The sequence below is a fragment of the Pygocentrus nattereri genome, chromosome 23, assembly GCF_015220715.1.
Source record: "Pygocentrus nattereri isolate fPygNat1 chromosome 23, fPygNat1.pri, whole genome shotgun sequence".
Classification (NCBI taxonomy): Eukaryota; Metazoa; Chordata; class Actinopteri; order Characiformes; family Serrasalmidae; genus Pygocentrus; species Pygocentrus nattereri.
This window is the reverse complement of record NC_051233.1, coordinates 15145055-15158551: the sequence shown is the minus strand read 5'-3', so window position 1 is coordinate 15158551 and position 13497 is coordinate 15145055. Positions and strand designations below refer to the sequence as shown.

General features: G+C 39.4%; 1 protein-coding gene across 4 annotated transcripts in view; it reads right to left on the bottom strand.

The window, feature by feature from the left end:
- Nucleotides 1-335: 335 nt before the first annotated feature.
- The window catches only part of traf2b (Tnf receptor-associated factor 2b), a 21962-nt gene continuing 8800 nt past the window's right edge, over nucleotides 336-13497 (bottom strand). For all 4 annotated transcript variants that reach the window (XM_017714142.2, XM_017714144.2, XM_017714141.2 and 1 more), the window contains 7 exons: nucleotides 11737-11898; nucleotides 10133-10207; nucleotides 9762-9836; nucleotides 6207-6554; nucleotides 2696-2873; nucleotides 1604-1752; nucleotides 336-617 (listed from right to left, as the gene is read on the bottom strand). In XM_017714142.2, coding sequence (XP_017569631.1) covers nucleotides 399-617; nucleotides 1604-1752; nucleotides 2696-2873; nucleotides 6207-6554; nucleotides 9762-9836; nucleotides 10133-10207; nucleotides 11737-11898 — 1206 coding nt within the window. In that variant the 3' untranslated portion in view covers nucleotides 336-398. The remainder of the gene's footprint in view (nucleotides 618-1603; nucleotides 1753-2695; nucleotides 2874-6206; nucleotides 6555-9761; nucleotides 9837-10132; nucleotides 10208-11736; nucleotides 11899-13497) is intronic.

Here is a 13497-nt window from a genome sequence, read left to right as displayed (position 1 = left end):
GGGCTAATGTAAATGTAGGTAGGTAAATATAGGTATTATTAGTATTATAATATATATTATATACATATTTTGTTTTATAGCATGGTAAGCAATAATGTCATGCACGTGGTACTTAATGATTTTGTGTGTGTGTGTGTGTGTCTATATATATATATATGTATGTATGTATGTATGTATGTATGTATGTATATATATATATATATATATATATATATATATATATATATATATATATACACACACACACACACACTTTATATTATGTATGTATATGATGTAAGCATGTGTTCATGCTTTATATATGTATGTATGTCTGTGTATGTATGTATACACACACACACACACACACACACACACACACACACACACACACACAGTTCAGTCTGTTGCATCACTCACTACAGCCCAGTAAGATCTACTATTGCTTTAATGAAAATGGTATCATCTCGCAGATAGGAACTCTTGCCTGCCAACTTAGCTAGGGGGCAGAAGAGTGGGCAGCCACTGGCGATATTCATCTCACTAATTGGCCTTTGAAAAGATGTGGAGCTGATGTCAGGTCTGAAAGCATCGATGATGTGCTCACGGTTATTCTGGTCTAACAGCATCAGAGTTACCTGTGAGAGAAAAGGATTCTGTAACTGCCCTCATCAAACAGTGTGTTTACAACAGATGAGAAACATAAATCTCTACAAATACATAAGTGATATCACAGAAAGGAGAAATGTGTAGTGATAATGTATTTGACTGCCAGATCAATAACTATTACACAGTTTTTAACAGAAGCTCTATAAAATCTAAAGATGTCTTCCAGAACCGTCACCATATTGCTGTAGTAAGAAAACATCTATAAAACAGTAGCTTTAAAGTTAAGAATGTGTTTTCCTTTACTAATAATGTAATTTAACATAAGATTTTATTCCATGTAATTGTAGACCATTGCTGATGGCTCAATGTTCAGGTGGCATTAATACAGAAAAATGACAGTGACCGTTTGTACAGTACTGTGCAGATGGTTTAAGCACCTGAGAAAAATAGATTTAAAAAGATATTTATCCAGGCAGTAAGAATTTATTTGCTCAAAAAACACAAATTAGAATAAATACCAGTAACACTAATACGACAAGTAGTGATTTTATGTATGTCTGCCAAACCTCCCCTCAAGGAATGCCAGTATTAATTGTAGTTATCATCTGATATCTGGTTTGGATTTTCAATACTTTGTTACATGTCAAGTTGCTGGAATTGGAATTTATCAAATCCCTGTGATGGCTGGTGAGATTGAGGAGAAATGTGGAACTTTGTTTTTCAAACTAGTACACAAGATGTTAACAACTTCTTAGGGAAAAAATCCTGTTTTTACAATATTTGTTCATTTGTATCTATTCTATGACGCATTGTGATTTTTCCAAAAAACAAAAAAAGAAAAAAAAAAAACACTAATTGCCAAGATAAATGATAAGCTAAGGTGCCTATGACTTTTGCACAATACTGCATGTTCCCACTTTTCTTTCTCTGACCAGAGGTGAATCACATTAACCAGACAGCTGTCCAAACAATTGTGAAAGAGTCAGATGAAGTCAAAGGTGAAGAATGTAGTCACCTTTTGGCTGAAAGGCCACTTGAGCAGAGCATCATATTTTCCCCTCATCACCACGAAGAAGAGTGAGAGGTGTGTACCTCTGCCTGTGCCGTCTCCGTTCAAATACAGCCTCAAACACATCTTATAGCCATACTTACTGGAATAGAAGGCTGAAACACAAAACAGTCAGTCAGACTCCCTTTAGACTGAGGGACAAAGAGGCACAACATATTGAAAGAAAAAGCTGTCCATGTGAATCAAAGGGGAATTCAGTCCTTGAGGCAAACATAAAGTGAAACTTGCTTATCATTTGCTACTGCTTTCAGATTTTGATCAAAAGACTGAAAATGAAACCACAACTTACGATCAACAGACTGGCTCATCAAAACACTAAAGCTAGGGTGGGTAATCCAGAAATCAGTGATTCTATGAATGTATTTTGCTTTTCACAAAGCAATCTTGAGGTAGAGGCCTGACCTCAGATCAGATTAATTCATATTGCTTCTAGATCACCATGCCTACTTCTGAAGTGGGCTTATGGATGATTTCATTTATCAAATGTGACATACAACACATACTTTACACTCATAGAAAATGGTGACCAATTCAGTGAATGTGATGAAACATTTCAGTAATTGTTACTGCATTAAAAGAAAAAGGGATATTGTTCAATATAGCCAAGAAATGTAATATAATTTTTTTCTGTGTTCTAGGGGTATCTTTAGACAAGAATAGTCATGTTGCATTTTCTAAAGACATTTATGCATGACCTGCTGATGAATGCAGCATAAGAGCTCAAACTTTGATCATTTGGATCAAACTGTCGTGTAGCCTGTTTCCAACACCTGGTACTGATTTAATCAGGTCAGTGAAAATAATGAATACCCATCTCAAGCTTACACATAAAGCGTTCTATAGTTTTTCATTATATGCCAACAATTTTCCAGGCTAACCTGGCACACCACCTTGGAGCTTAAGACAAATTAAGATGACATATGATTTGACAAAACATGAGAAAGTCTGATTACTTGATTAATGGTTAAAATCATCAGTTACTAATATAAATGAGCCCGACCCCCATTTCAGAACAACTGCGATAAATGGTACACCCACCTGGTGAGAACATGGCAGGGGAACGGCCAGCTAGAGCGTCTTGCCTGCGGCGAGAGAAGTCTGATATTTTCCAAACGAACACACCATCGTAAGTGCAGAACTGTAGTTCTCGTAGAGCCTGTTCAGATTCAGCCAGCTGCAAATCACGCATGGTCAGGGTTCGCTCTAGCTGACGCACCTGTCACACAGACACAGACCAAGGCAAGATTAGCTCAAGACCCAGATTATAATACAAAGCTCTTTGCACGATTCTGCATAATGCTCTACAAAACATTATATTATTCTCTGAAATTAGCATTTTAGCATGTATACTGGTCAGCTACAGATAAACAAGACAATGTAACTCTGAAGTACTTAAAATACACAAAAGGGGTAAAGTGGGCCTTTAAATCAATCAGTTTATTTTCTGCTTTGTGACTGCTTCTGTACTTGTCAAAACTCAAATCTACACTGCTTCTGACACGTCTCTTTTTAAAAATTTTTTCCTTCTAATGTTCAGTTTTTTTTCAGTTGTACAGAACAGAAAGCTCCCCACTGAATTCAGCATACGTTCATGAAAACACCTAACTCTCCTACTCTTTTTATTAATACAGTGGTGAGTTTTTTGATTTGCACAAGGATAAGAAGCATAAAAGCCCATCTATGGGTATTAACTTGGTCTCTGTTGTAAACCGGCCTACTTCCCTTTTTCCAGCAGCACAGTAGTAGATTTCCTAGACTAAAGACTTGGAAAAAACAATTCTGAAGTCTTGAAGGTGGAATTAATTTCTTTGAAAGACCACAATTGCTAAGGGATGGGCATTTGAGGGGCTGTTTGATTTTTGTTTATTTGTGGAGCTGGTTGGATTATTTTCTTAACAAAGAAAAATGTTACATGGCTAATTAAGGTTAGTACTATATCACTAATGCTAACAAGGATCATAGTTATATTTATCTGCATCTAGATCTAGTGGCTAGCAGTCAACATTTTTGGAGTGGCATAGGGACTCCCAAAGCTGCCAAAGGTTTTGCATAATGCATGCTGGGTACTGCAGTGAGAGAGCAATGATATGGACAAAAAAATATGAAAACTATACACACTGTACAATAGAAAATACTACAAAAACACTAGTTTTAGGCTGGAATACCCTTATAATGCTTTGAAGTAAGTGTCATGTAGGAGTTGCCTAAATGTTGTGTTCTACAAATAACTTGTCACTGTGTGAATTTCACTGTATTCCCTATAAATGACCATGACTGGATGGTCACCAATGATGGAAGAGACACTAATGGAGACGTGTCATTGTTAGTGTAGGCTCAGGTGGCTTTGCAGAGAACATGCAGTGAGCATCATAAATGGAATTATACTGACCAAACAGGTAATACAACAAAAAAATGGAAACACCTGTTATAACAAAGGATGAACAATGTAAGATGTATACAGGTGCTGGTCAACGAATTAGAATAATTTGAAATAGTGCAATCATGAAATTCTTTGAATGCATTTTTTGTGCAGAAAGCAAATCAGGTGTTCACCGCACCTGTCCTACTCGTTAGACTAATCACAGAACTCGTTACCTGTAGAAAATTTGCTCAGCTGAGCTTTCCAAAAGGCCCATTTAGGCCATTTAACTGTGACACTGTTGTTTTATTGAATTAGAATAATGGAGAAACCGTTTCATTGAATTAGAATAATTTTTATTATAATTACAATCATCACTTTCTCAGTATTTTGTGGCTGCCCCCTTGGCTTGTATGACTGCCTGAAGTCTCCGCGGCATCGATTTGACCAGCTTGTCGCAAGTTTCCGCACTCACAGCTTCCCAGGCAGTGGCGATGTTCTGCTTCAGTTGGTCCAGCGTAGTAGGCTTTCTGTCGCGAATTTTCCGCTTGACGATGGCCCAAAGGTTTTCAATGACATTGAGGTCAGGCGAGTTGGCCGGCCATGCCAAAACTTCAAGCTGTTTTTTGGTGAACCAATCTTTGGTCGACTTTGCCGCATGAGCCGGTGCAAGATCCTGTTGAAATATGAAGTCTTCTTCGCCGAACTGTTCCTCAACAGTCGGAATCAGGAACGTTTCCAGAATATCTTGATATACGGCAGCATTGACAGTCTTCTTGAGGAAGCAGAGTTTCCCTACACCTCAAGCGGACATGCATCCCCAGACCATAACGCTCTGGGGAAACTTGACGGATCTTTTCACGCACTCGTGGTTGTAGGTTTCGCCACCACGACGCCAGACACGAGGACCTTGGTCACCGAAGGAGATGCAGAAGCGTGATTCGTCACTGAAGACCACTTTCTGCCAGTCTTCAGCAGTCCACTCGCTGTGTTCTTTGGCCCACTTCAGCCGTTTCTCCATTTGTTTCTTGTTCAGCATCGGTTTTACTGCTGGAACGCGAGATTTGAAGCCGAGTTCGCGCAGACGACGGTAAGTGGTTGATCTGGAGACGTCAGCGCCGGTCTGCTTGTTCCACAAGTCGGTGAGCTCGGAAGTGGACTTGAACCGGTTGCTGACTGCGATCTTTCTCAGCTGCTTGTTGTCGCGAGCAGAAGTTTTTCGGACGCCGGAACAGTTGGTGCGCTTGCTGCAGTTTTTCTTGAGAGCTTTGCAGACGGAAGACTGGCTGATGCCGAGCTGCTCAGCAATTTTAGTTTGGGTCAAGCCTTGTTGGTGAAGGGCTTGAATTTGAGCCACTATTCCGGTTGAGAGGTCGCGCTGCTTACCCATGATTGATTTTACAACTTAGAAATTCTACTCAACCCTGACTTTATACTGCACAGTGAACACTCTTCACAGAAAACAAAAATTCGAGCATTTATTCTAATTCAATGAAACGGTTTCTCCATTATTCTAATTCAATAAAACAACAGTGTCACAGTTAAATGGCCTAAATGGGCCTTTTGGAAAGCTCAGCTGAGCAAATTTTCTACAGGTAACGAGTTCTGTGATTAGTCTAACGAGTAGGACAGGTGCGGTGAACACCTGATTTGCTTTCTGCACAAAAAATGCATTCAAAGAATTTCATGATTGCACTATTTCAAATTATTCTAATTCGTTGACCAGCACCTGTAAATTTATTGCAGAGACCGCAATGGCTTTTCTGCCAGTCACGCAAAAATCCTTGATTTTTTTCCCCCCATAAGCTGGATTCTTGGAGCGTGCTGAATTTAAAGAAACAAAACTGACTGAATAGAATCCATTGGTTCATCCAGGGCTGAGGGCCGACCATGAACTAATTCTAGCACATAGTCTTCTGCTGGTGTTTCAATTTTTTATTCTATACCTGTACCATTTATACCAGACCCTACATTCCAAAACGCTTAAATCTTTAATCGAATGTATTCCATGGCATCGCTTTGAGTCATTACCTACGCGAAGATGTGGTGCCTTCTAAGGACTGGCCAAAAGGCACACGGAACATCAGCTGTGCGAAAAGAAAAAAACACTACGATAAACCTGGCTTAATGAACTGCTCTTCTATAATTTGGAGATGTAGGGCATTTTCCGCTGCTGTGGAATGGTCGTACCTTGTTGGATAAGTTCTCGATCTTCTCCTGGTCCAACTGGTGCTGGCGCGTTAAAGCTTCCAGTCTGAGGGCAGTGCGTTCCACCTCTCGATTCAATACACACACTATGTTCTCCAGTGCTGTCATCTTTTGTTGCACACTGGGACCTCCCGCTACATTATGGGCAGCAGCGTGGACCCCTGGCGGAGCTGCATCTTCAGGTCCGCGGTACAGCCCAAGACCAGAGTCCTCCTGCCATTCTCCTGGCCCATCAGAGTGTAAACGCACAGAAGACAGTACGGCCAGCATGAGCCGCAGGTGCTCAGTGATACTGGTCTGCTCGTGTTCGTGCTGTTTGCCATTGTCAACCTGCAGGGGTACAAACAGTTAATATTGCGTTTTTGTGGATTTAATGTTCCAAATTACAGTCATAATATATTTGAACCTGACCATGACCAGTTTTCAACTATATATATATATATATATATATATATATATATATATATATATATATATATATATATATATATATAAAAGCAGTTTAGGCTAAAATATTCATTATAACAAACAATTCATTCACTCAGCTATTTTTGCAGCTTAGTTTCCATGTATAGACTCTAGACTGTGGAGTGAATGGTATGCTTTGACATTTTAATCGTGTTTATACCACATGAATCTCTTTACAATCAAAATCTTTTTATCACCTAATAGCAATTATTTAAGCTGACTGCTGTCATTTTCTGCTGTCCCTAGATTTCTGGCCTACTGTGCTGCAACAAACAAAACGTGAATTGTGTGTGCTGGGTTGAGAAAAATAAAGCAAAATAATGCCATAAATGCATTCTTTGAGACATCATGAGACTTCTGAAAACCAAAAAGTTCTAACTTGGTGCTCTAGCATATAACAAGAGGGCAGCACTGATTAATGTTTGTTATCTATGTGGCTAATTCTAATGTTTTTAGCAGGTATGCTGGTAGAATTAGCACTTTTTTCTGGCTTATATTTCCACTCTTGTGAAAAACATGTAGCTTCTGAACTTTGTGTGCACGCGCAATATGGATTTGAAAATAAAAGTAATGCTAGATACTAAACATAGCTAGCAAGTAAAGTGGCTAATAAGCCAGTTTGGCCACTTGTATTTTTAATAACTGCATATGAAAAAGGAAAGACAAATTATTAATTACAATTATTTATATGACATTTAATCAAGGGTGGAAGAAATCCATACTAACACTATTATTCTGTTCAGTTATAGTTTTGCTTTTATAATTCAGCAATTTGTGTTATGATAATGAGATGATTTTCTCTGTAAAAGGGAAACCCACACACAAAGATATTCCAAAACAAACTTTGTGTTGAATGAATCAGTCATTTATTTTTAGCATGTGATTATGTCTACTGAGATCTAGGTGGGGACTTTTCCAACCCACAGTGGAGCTATATGAATAGTCATGCGGGGGATAAGATAAAGTAATCTATTCAAATGGATTCAAAGAGGTTTTGACTGATACTGAAAAAGTGGTACAAGTCATGCATTACCGGTAAGTACATTAAAATAGTGCACCATGTTTTGACATTCAGATGTGTTTCACACCAAGTGTTGAAAGAATGCTAGGATGCCATGCATGCTTGGAATGTCTAGTCTGGCTCATTAACTGACTAACAACATCAGTTATATGGTGTAATTACAACCTAGGCTAGCCAGGTCTGGTGTTCTGCCAGCCTCAACAGGCCTAATTAATTACTACACATAATACTTTTTTTTTTTTAAACATATTCTTAAAGTTATGCTTAAAGTTGCCGTTGTATAATAAATGTGTCATCCAAGTGTTTTAAGAGGACTCGTATGAGCTCGAAAGACTAAAATTCAGCCAGCTAGCAAGCTAGAACCTGTGTTTTGGTTTAACTGTAAACTACTTTGGCTTTCCTGCTCTTGAATTTTAGATGTCTGTCCAGGAAAGAAAAATTAATTCCATCTCTGTACACAAACTGTGTTGGAATCCAAGCCTTTTATGTTAGCATTTCGTATGAGGTTTAAATGGCTTCATTTTATCCAATCAAATCATCTGTAGTTGCCTTGTTGGTGAACTGGTGAACTGAGGCATTAGGTTGCACTACAAAATGAGAACAGAAGACTAGGTTCTATATTGTAAACATATCTAACCACAACCTGAATTTGGTTTAAAAAAAAAAAAAGTTGCAAGTGTTTAGGATGAAAGGGTTGAAGTGGTGACCTTAGCTATACAAGCAGGCAGGTGCTGGTAGGCTGCCAGTGTTTATTTGTACAGCCCAGCGGAAGAAGTGATTTAGTCTCACAAGGCATGTTATAAAGTCAAGCTTAACAGTAATCTGGACCTGAGTTTTTAGTTAAACAACAACAATCCAGCAGATCAGAAACACTTTGACGCTAATTTTAACTGAGGTTATTTGAGCATACTTAAAGATGAAACGCCACTGTACGTCTTATGCCTGGCCCACACACTTAAAAGGACTTAAAAAAATCTTAATGAAAATGTGCATAACTGACACACAATGACTGATTTCACTGACTTTTTTTTTTTAAATTCTTAGCCACACTTAAGTCATCAAAACTCCCACACTACAAGATTTACTCAGAATAAAACTCCACATCCTTTCAGATTACAACGATGAGTCCAAACCAACAGTCCTGTCCCTCAGAACCTGAGATCTCACGGAATTACTTGTGAACAGACCACAGCAAAGCGCACATTACTGCTAGTTATGTGTGCATTTAGCAGTGTAAAGAAAATATTGTCACTGTCCAAAATAAAACACACATCTCCAAAAGGGTAACTTTACAGGAGAGGTCAAAAACATTCTTCATGTTTAATGTAAGTCAGTGTGAACAGATTTTATTCCAAGTCATTTTGGAGCATTTCTATTGGTCCATTCATCATGAAATTTTCCACTTGATGTATAGGACAGCCATCATCTTCAAATGATGCAGAAAACTAAAAGTCAACAAAAATGGAGATACATGTTTTTCTTTGGACAGCAACTATGTTTTTTTTTTTTTTTACAGTGTTGATTAAGATTTTTTAAATTATATATCTCTTTCTGTTTACCACTAATTCTGCTTGGTTCTCGTTGTTAATCTTTCACACATGACATAAATATTGTGTTTCATTTGACAAAGTTTAATATTAAAAATTCTAAATAGGGCTGAAGGGAGTAGTCTGAATTATACACACTCTAAACCCTGAAATTATCTGGAAAGATAATCATGCAAGAACCCCCCCCCAGCTCAATCACAATCACCTTTTTTATTTAAGCTAAGGTCCAACATGTCATCTGCCCAATAATTAACAGTTAGATAAATTTCCTGGGAAGTCCCTACTGTTAAAACATTTAAAAAGCACTACTAAGTACAAAAATGATACTTGCTGATATAATCAGTTTTCAGAATTCTTAGCTCCTAAAATCAGTATCAGTGATGAATCTGTATAGGTCAGGCCCTAACTGAAACCTACAAGCAAAGTACATAAAGTACTTTACAAAAAAAAATCTACTGATTAAGCATCTATGCATACATGTTATGAGAAAGGCATACACACCACTGCCCTGCAGCCAATTTCGCTGAACTGACAAGCAGACTTGGACTTTGCACATGATTTGCTATGCTCAGGAAACTGTGGAGAGAAAAAAGAGAAAGGTCTGTAATACATGCTCAGAGTCACAATAGGCTGCCTTGTGTGGGAAAAGGTGGCTAGTATGTTAAGCATACCGGTATGACTAGAAACAAAGCCTGCTTTGCTTAAAGGAACAGATTTGACAATACAATCTAGAACATTCATAGTTCAAAGGCCTGTACTAACATTTACACAACCCACATACTGGGGTGTGTGAGGGATGGGAGTTTCCTTTCATGTTTCAAAATGACAAGTTCAATAAAGAACCAACGTCAACGGTTGAAATACCTACTAACCTTTTCTCTGGGGATCTTCTTTTTACCGCAGTCTTTGCACTGGATGGGAAATTTCTGGCAAATTTCATCATGAGCCTGTAACAGAAAATGAATGATACAGGAAAATGGCTTTCAGACATTCCTAAGCAATTAATTCCTAAGAAAGATTTCCTCCCTTTAAACTAGAAATTGCAACACTTTACTTAACTGAGAACCACTTTCTTGGCAGAAATGAAATTCTGTGGCATTTCCATACAATGTTTCTCATCACTGTTGATCTGTGTCAACATTGTTGAGAAACCAGATGTACGTAACTTGCAGTTTTCAATGTGGAAAAACAATGAGGGATGCATAATCAAATATATATATATACACACACACACACACACACACACACACACACACACACACACACACACACACACACACATACACACACACACTTATACAACAGTTAGTTCCAGCCACGCGAGCTGATTGGTTGAGAGACATTCTAACCGTGCTGATATTTCGCCATAACATCACAGGTTTTTACACTATCACTCCGTTGAGACATTGTCGCTAAGCAATGAGTTTGACACCTGTAGGAGACGCTCAAGCCATTTGGATGTTTTTACAGAAACAGAAAACGGACACTTTGAAGATCACATTTGACCCACAGCTGATTTGATCAGACTACACTAACTTCCCAAAAGGTCTTACCACTGAGCAGCTTTTCATTCAGCAGCTCTGACAGAAGAAAACCTAAACAACCTGGAATCAGCCAGAAATGAACCGAATACCATTCGCCAAACGTGCTCAGTGGTAATGACAGCGAGTGAGCGGAGCTCATTATTATGACGTTGCAACAAGCTGCTCGTTAAGGAACTATAATTTGGCGGAAGGAATTGCGAACATTAAAGGAGCCCCCCTCTCACCACCCCTCAAGCCTCCAGGCCCAGCTCCCAGGAGCCCTTCTCCCTGCTCCCCATCCTGCCTTGAGAGCTCTCGGAGCACATCTCCGTTCCCTTCCTGTCCTTGGAATGGCTCTTCTCTCCCCTCCCATCCTATCCCCGCTCCGAGAAGACTCAGAGCTCATTTCCTTTACCCTCCCCTTACGGCCGGGGAAGACGTTGCCGAGGCCCCACCTGCCGGCGAAGACGCCAGCGCGACCCTGGCTTCTCCCACCTTCCCACCCTGGATGAGGACGACGGGGCCGGCCACGAGAAGAACCAGGACACAGAGCGAATCTCGAGCTCCACAGCTGAGTTGCCAGCTGGTGACGGGGAGGCAGAGCAACGAGCTCTCATGCTCTCTCGGCTCAGGTGCTGATGCTGATCTGGCTGGCAGCGTGAGCGCCTTTTAAAAAAAGCTGAGGGGGGAACAGAGAGGGAGGGAGGGACAAGCAGCAGCAAGAGACTGACTGAACAGCTGAAAAGCTTGAGTTAGAAAGATGAAAAGCTAGCCTAAGCCACTGAAAAGTGCATGTGAATTAAAGTAATGGCTGCTGCGACCCAGAACCCTGCCTCCAGCATCCTCCTCGAGTCCGGGGTAGCACATTCAGTGCTACAAGAGGCTACTGTATATGTGACATATATGCAGATATGATAGACACAGCACTTTATCAGAAGTTTGTAGTTATTTACCTTAATGTCTTTGAAGCTGAAGGAGACTTTGCAGTACTTGCAGTTCAGAGTCCTGGCTTCACACTCTCTCTCATTGTGACGGTCTTTGTCAGTAAGTAGGATAAACATTTGGCATGCTTCACACTTCACACGCTCAAACTCACATCGGCCTTCGTGCTGCACCTGGGGAAGCACATACAAGAGGAAATTATCTGTAGATTACAACTATTGCCAGTAATTTTCAACAATTTTAAGGAACTTCTGTGGAAGCTCAAAAATAAGCTGTACCAGTAACCTGATTACACAGAGTTAACCCAATAACCAGGGAAACATTCAACTGCTGTGGGTCTGTATATGGATGAGAATCTGGAAATGAGAATCTGTAATTCTGTGCCCTGTTTTTGTCTTGCATGCACACTGAAGCACGTGTGATCAGAATTTCTCTTCCTCTAGAGCAGGGTTTCTCAAATGCTAACCCACAACGCTGAGCTGCTAAGCATAAAGCACCTTGTATTGGTCCACAGGCTTAGTTCGACCAATAGAGGGTACTGCTGCGAAGAGGGAGGGGCATAGTTCATAGTGGGCCAGTAACAGCATTTTAAGTCACATCAACATGAGTAAAAAAAAAATTGTGCTAATAATACAATAAAAAAAAAAAAAAAAAAAAAAAAACGAACATTTTTAAATAACAAAAAAAACCTATAAACATTAACAGACCAGAAGTAGGCTAAATTAAACATCAGTTTGGGACTAAACAGCCGCAGGCACGCAATGCTTACAGTTAGCTAGCCAGAGATCCTCAGGGCGCTTGCACACATACATTTTTTAGTGCTGACCTATGAAACTTTCTCTTTAGTTTGGTCCATTCTGACATGTGTGGACACTCTACCCATACTCTGGTCTACACCAAACAACTGAACCATGGTCTGGCAAACATCGCAGGTCTTGGTCTGTTTACAGCTGGACACTGTTTAGCTGTTGGTGGGAACGTTGTGTTGGTCAACATCACGCAAGCAAATTCATCATCAGAGCATGCTTTCCTCCTTTTCTAGTAGCACATTAGCGCTGCAGTGTCTGCATAATCTGCTTAATACCCGTCTCTTTACAGATGCTCAAATTGTGCCTGAGGCATGAATTGCTAATAAAAACAGATGAGCAATAAAACTCATTTTGGTCAAGCAAGAGTGACCTGATTGGATGAACTCAAAATTGAACCCCAGTTCTAGAGCCCTACAGCACCCTCCATAGGCCACTTTGAGTTTCCCTGCAATGTGCGCTAAAAGCACGTGATGTAACTTAATGACATGAATTCTTACAGATGACTGACTTGTCACTAACATTTTAATATTTGTTTTATAAATCAGTTTCCAATTTACAACCAAGTGTTACATATCTTTAGCCCGACTTTTTATGACTGCTCCAAAAAGACAGGCTGCTGAGTTACAGTAGCCTTTTTCAGATATGAAGACATAACTGGACGAATAATGATAATATAGAGGTAAGTACAGTATGTGAATATTTAAGATTGTTTAGTTATGTTTTCATAATTAATTCAGCTTTTTTAAGTTCAAGTTCATGTTCCACTACAAGTTTTTTTTCCTTTGAAAGAAAATTGTAGCTGGGGTTCTTTTAGCATGCAGCCTTTGTTCTTTTGGCTATTACTTTTTTTTTTTTCCCTTTCTTTTTTTTTTTTTTTTTACATCCTTGCGTTGGACTCGCTGTTAGCTGTTGTAATCAGTTCCATATCCCTGTTCTTCATTTTTAGGAACAGCGACAAGATTT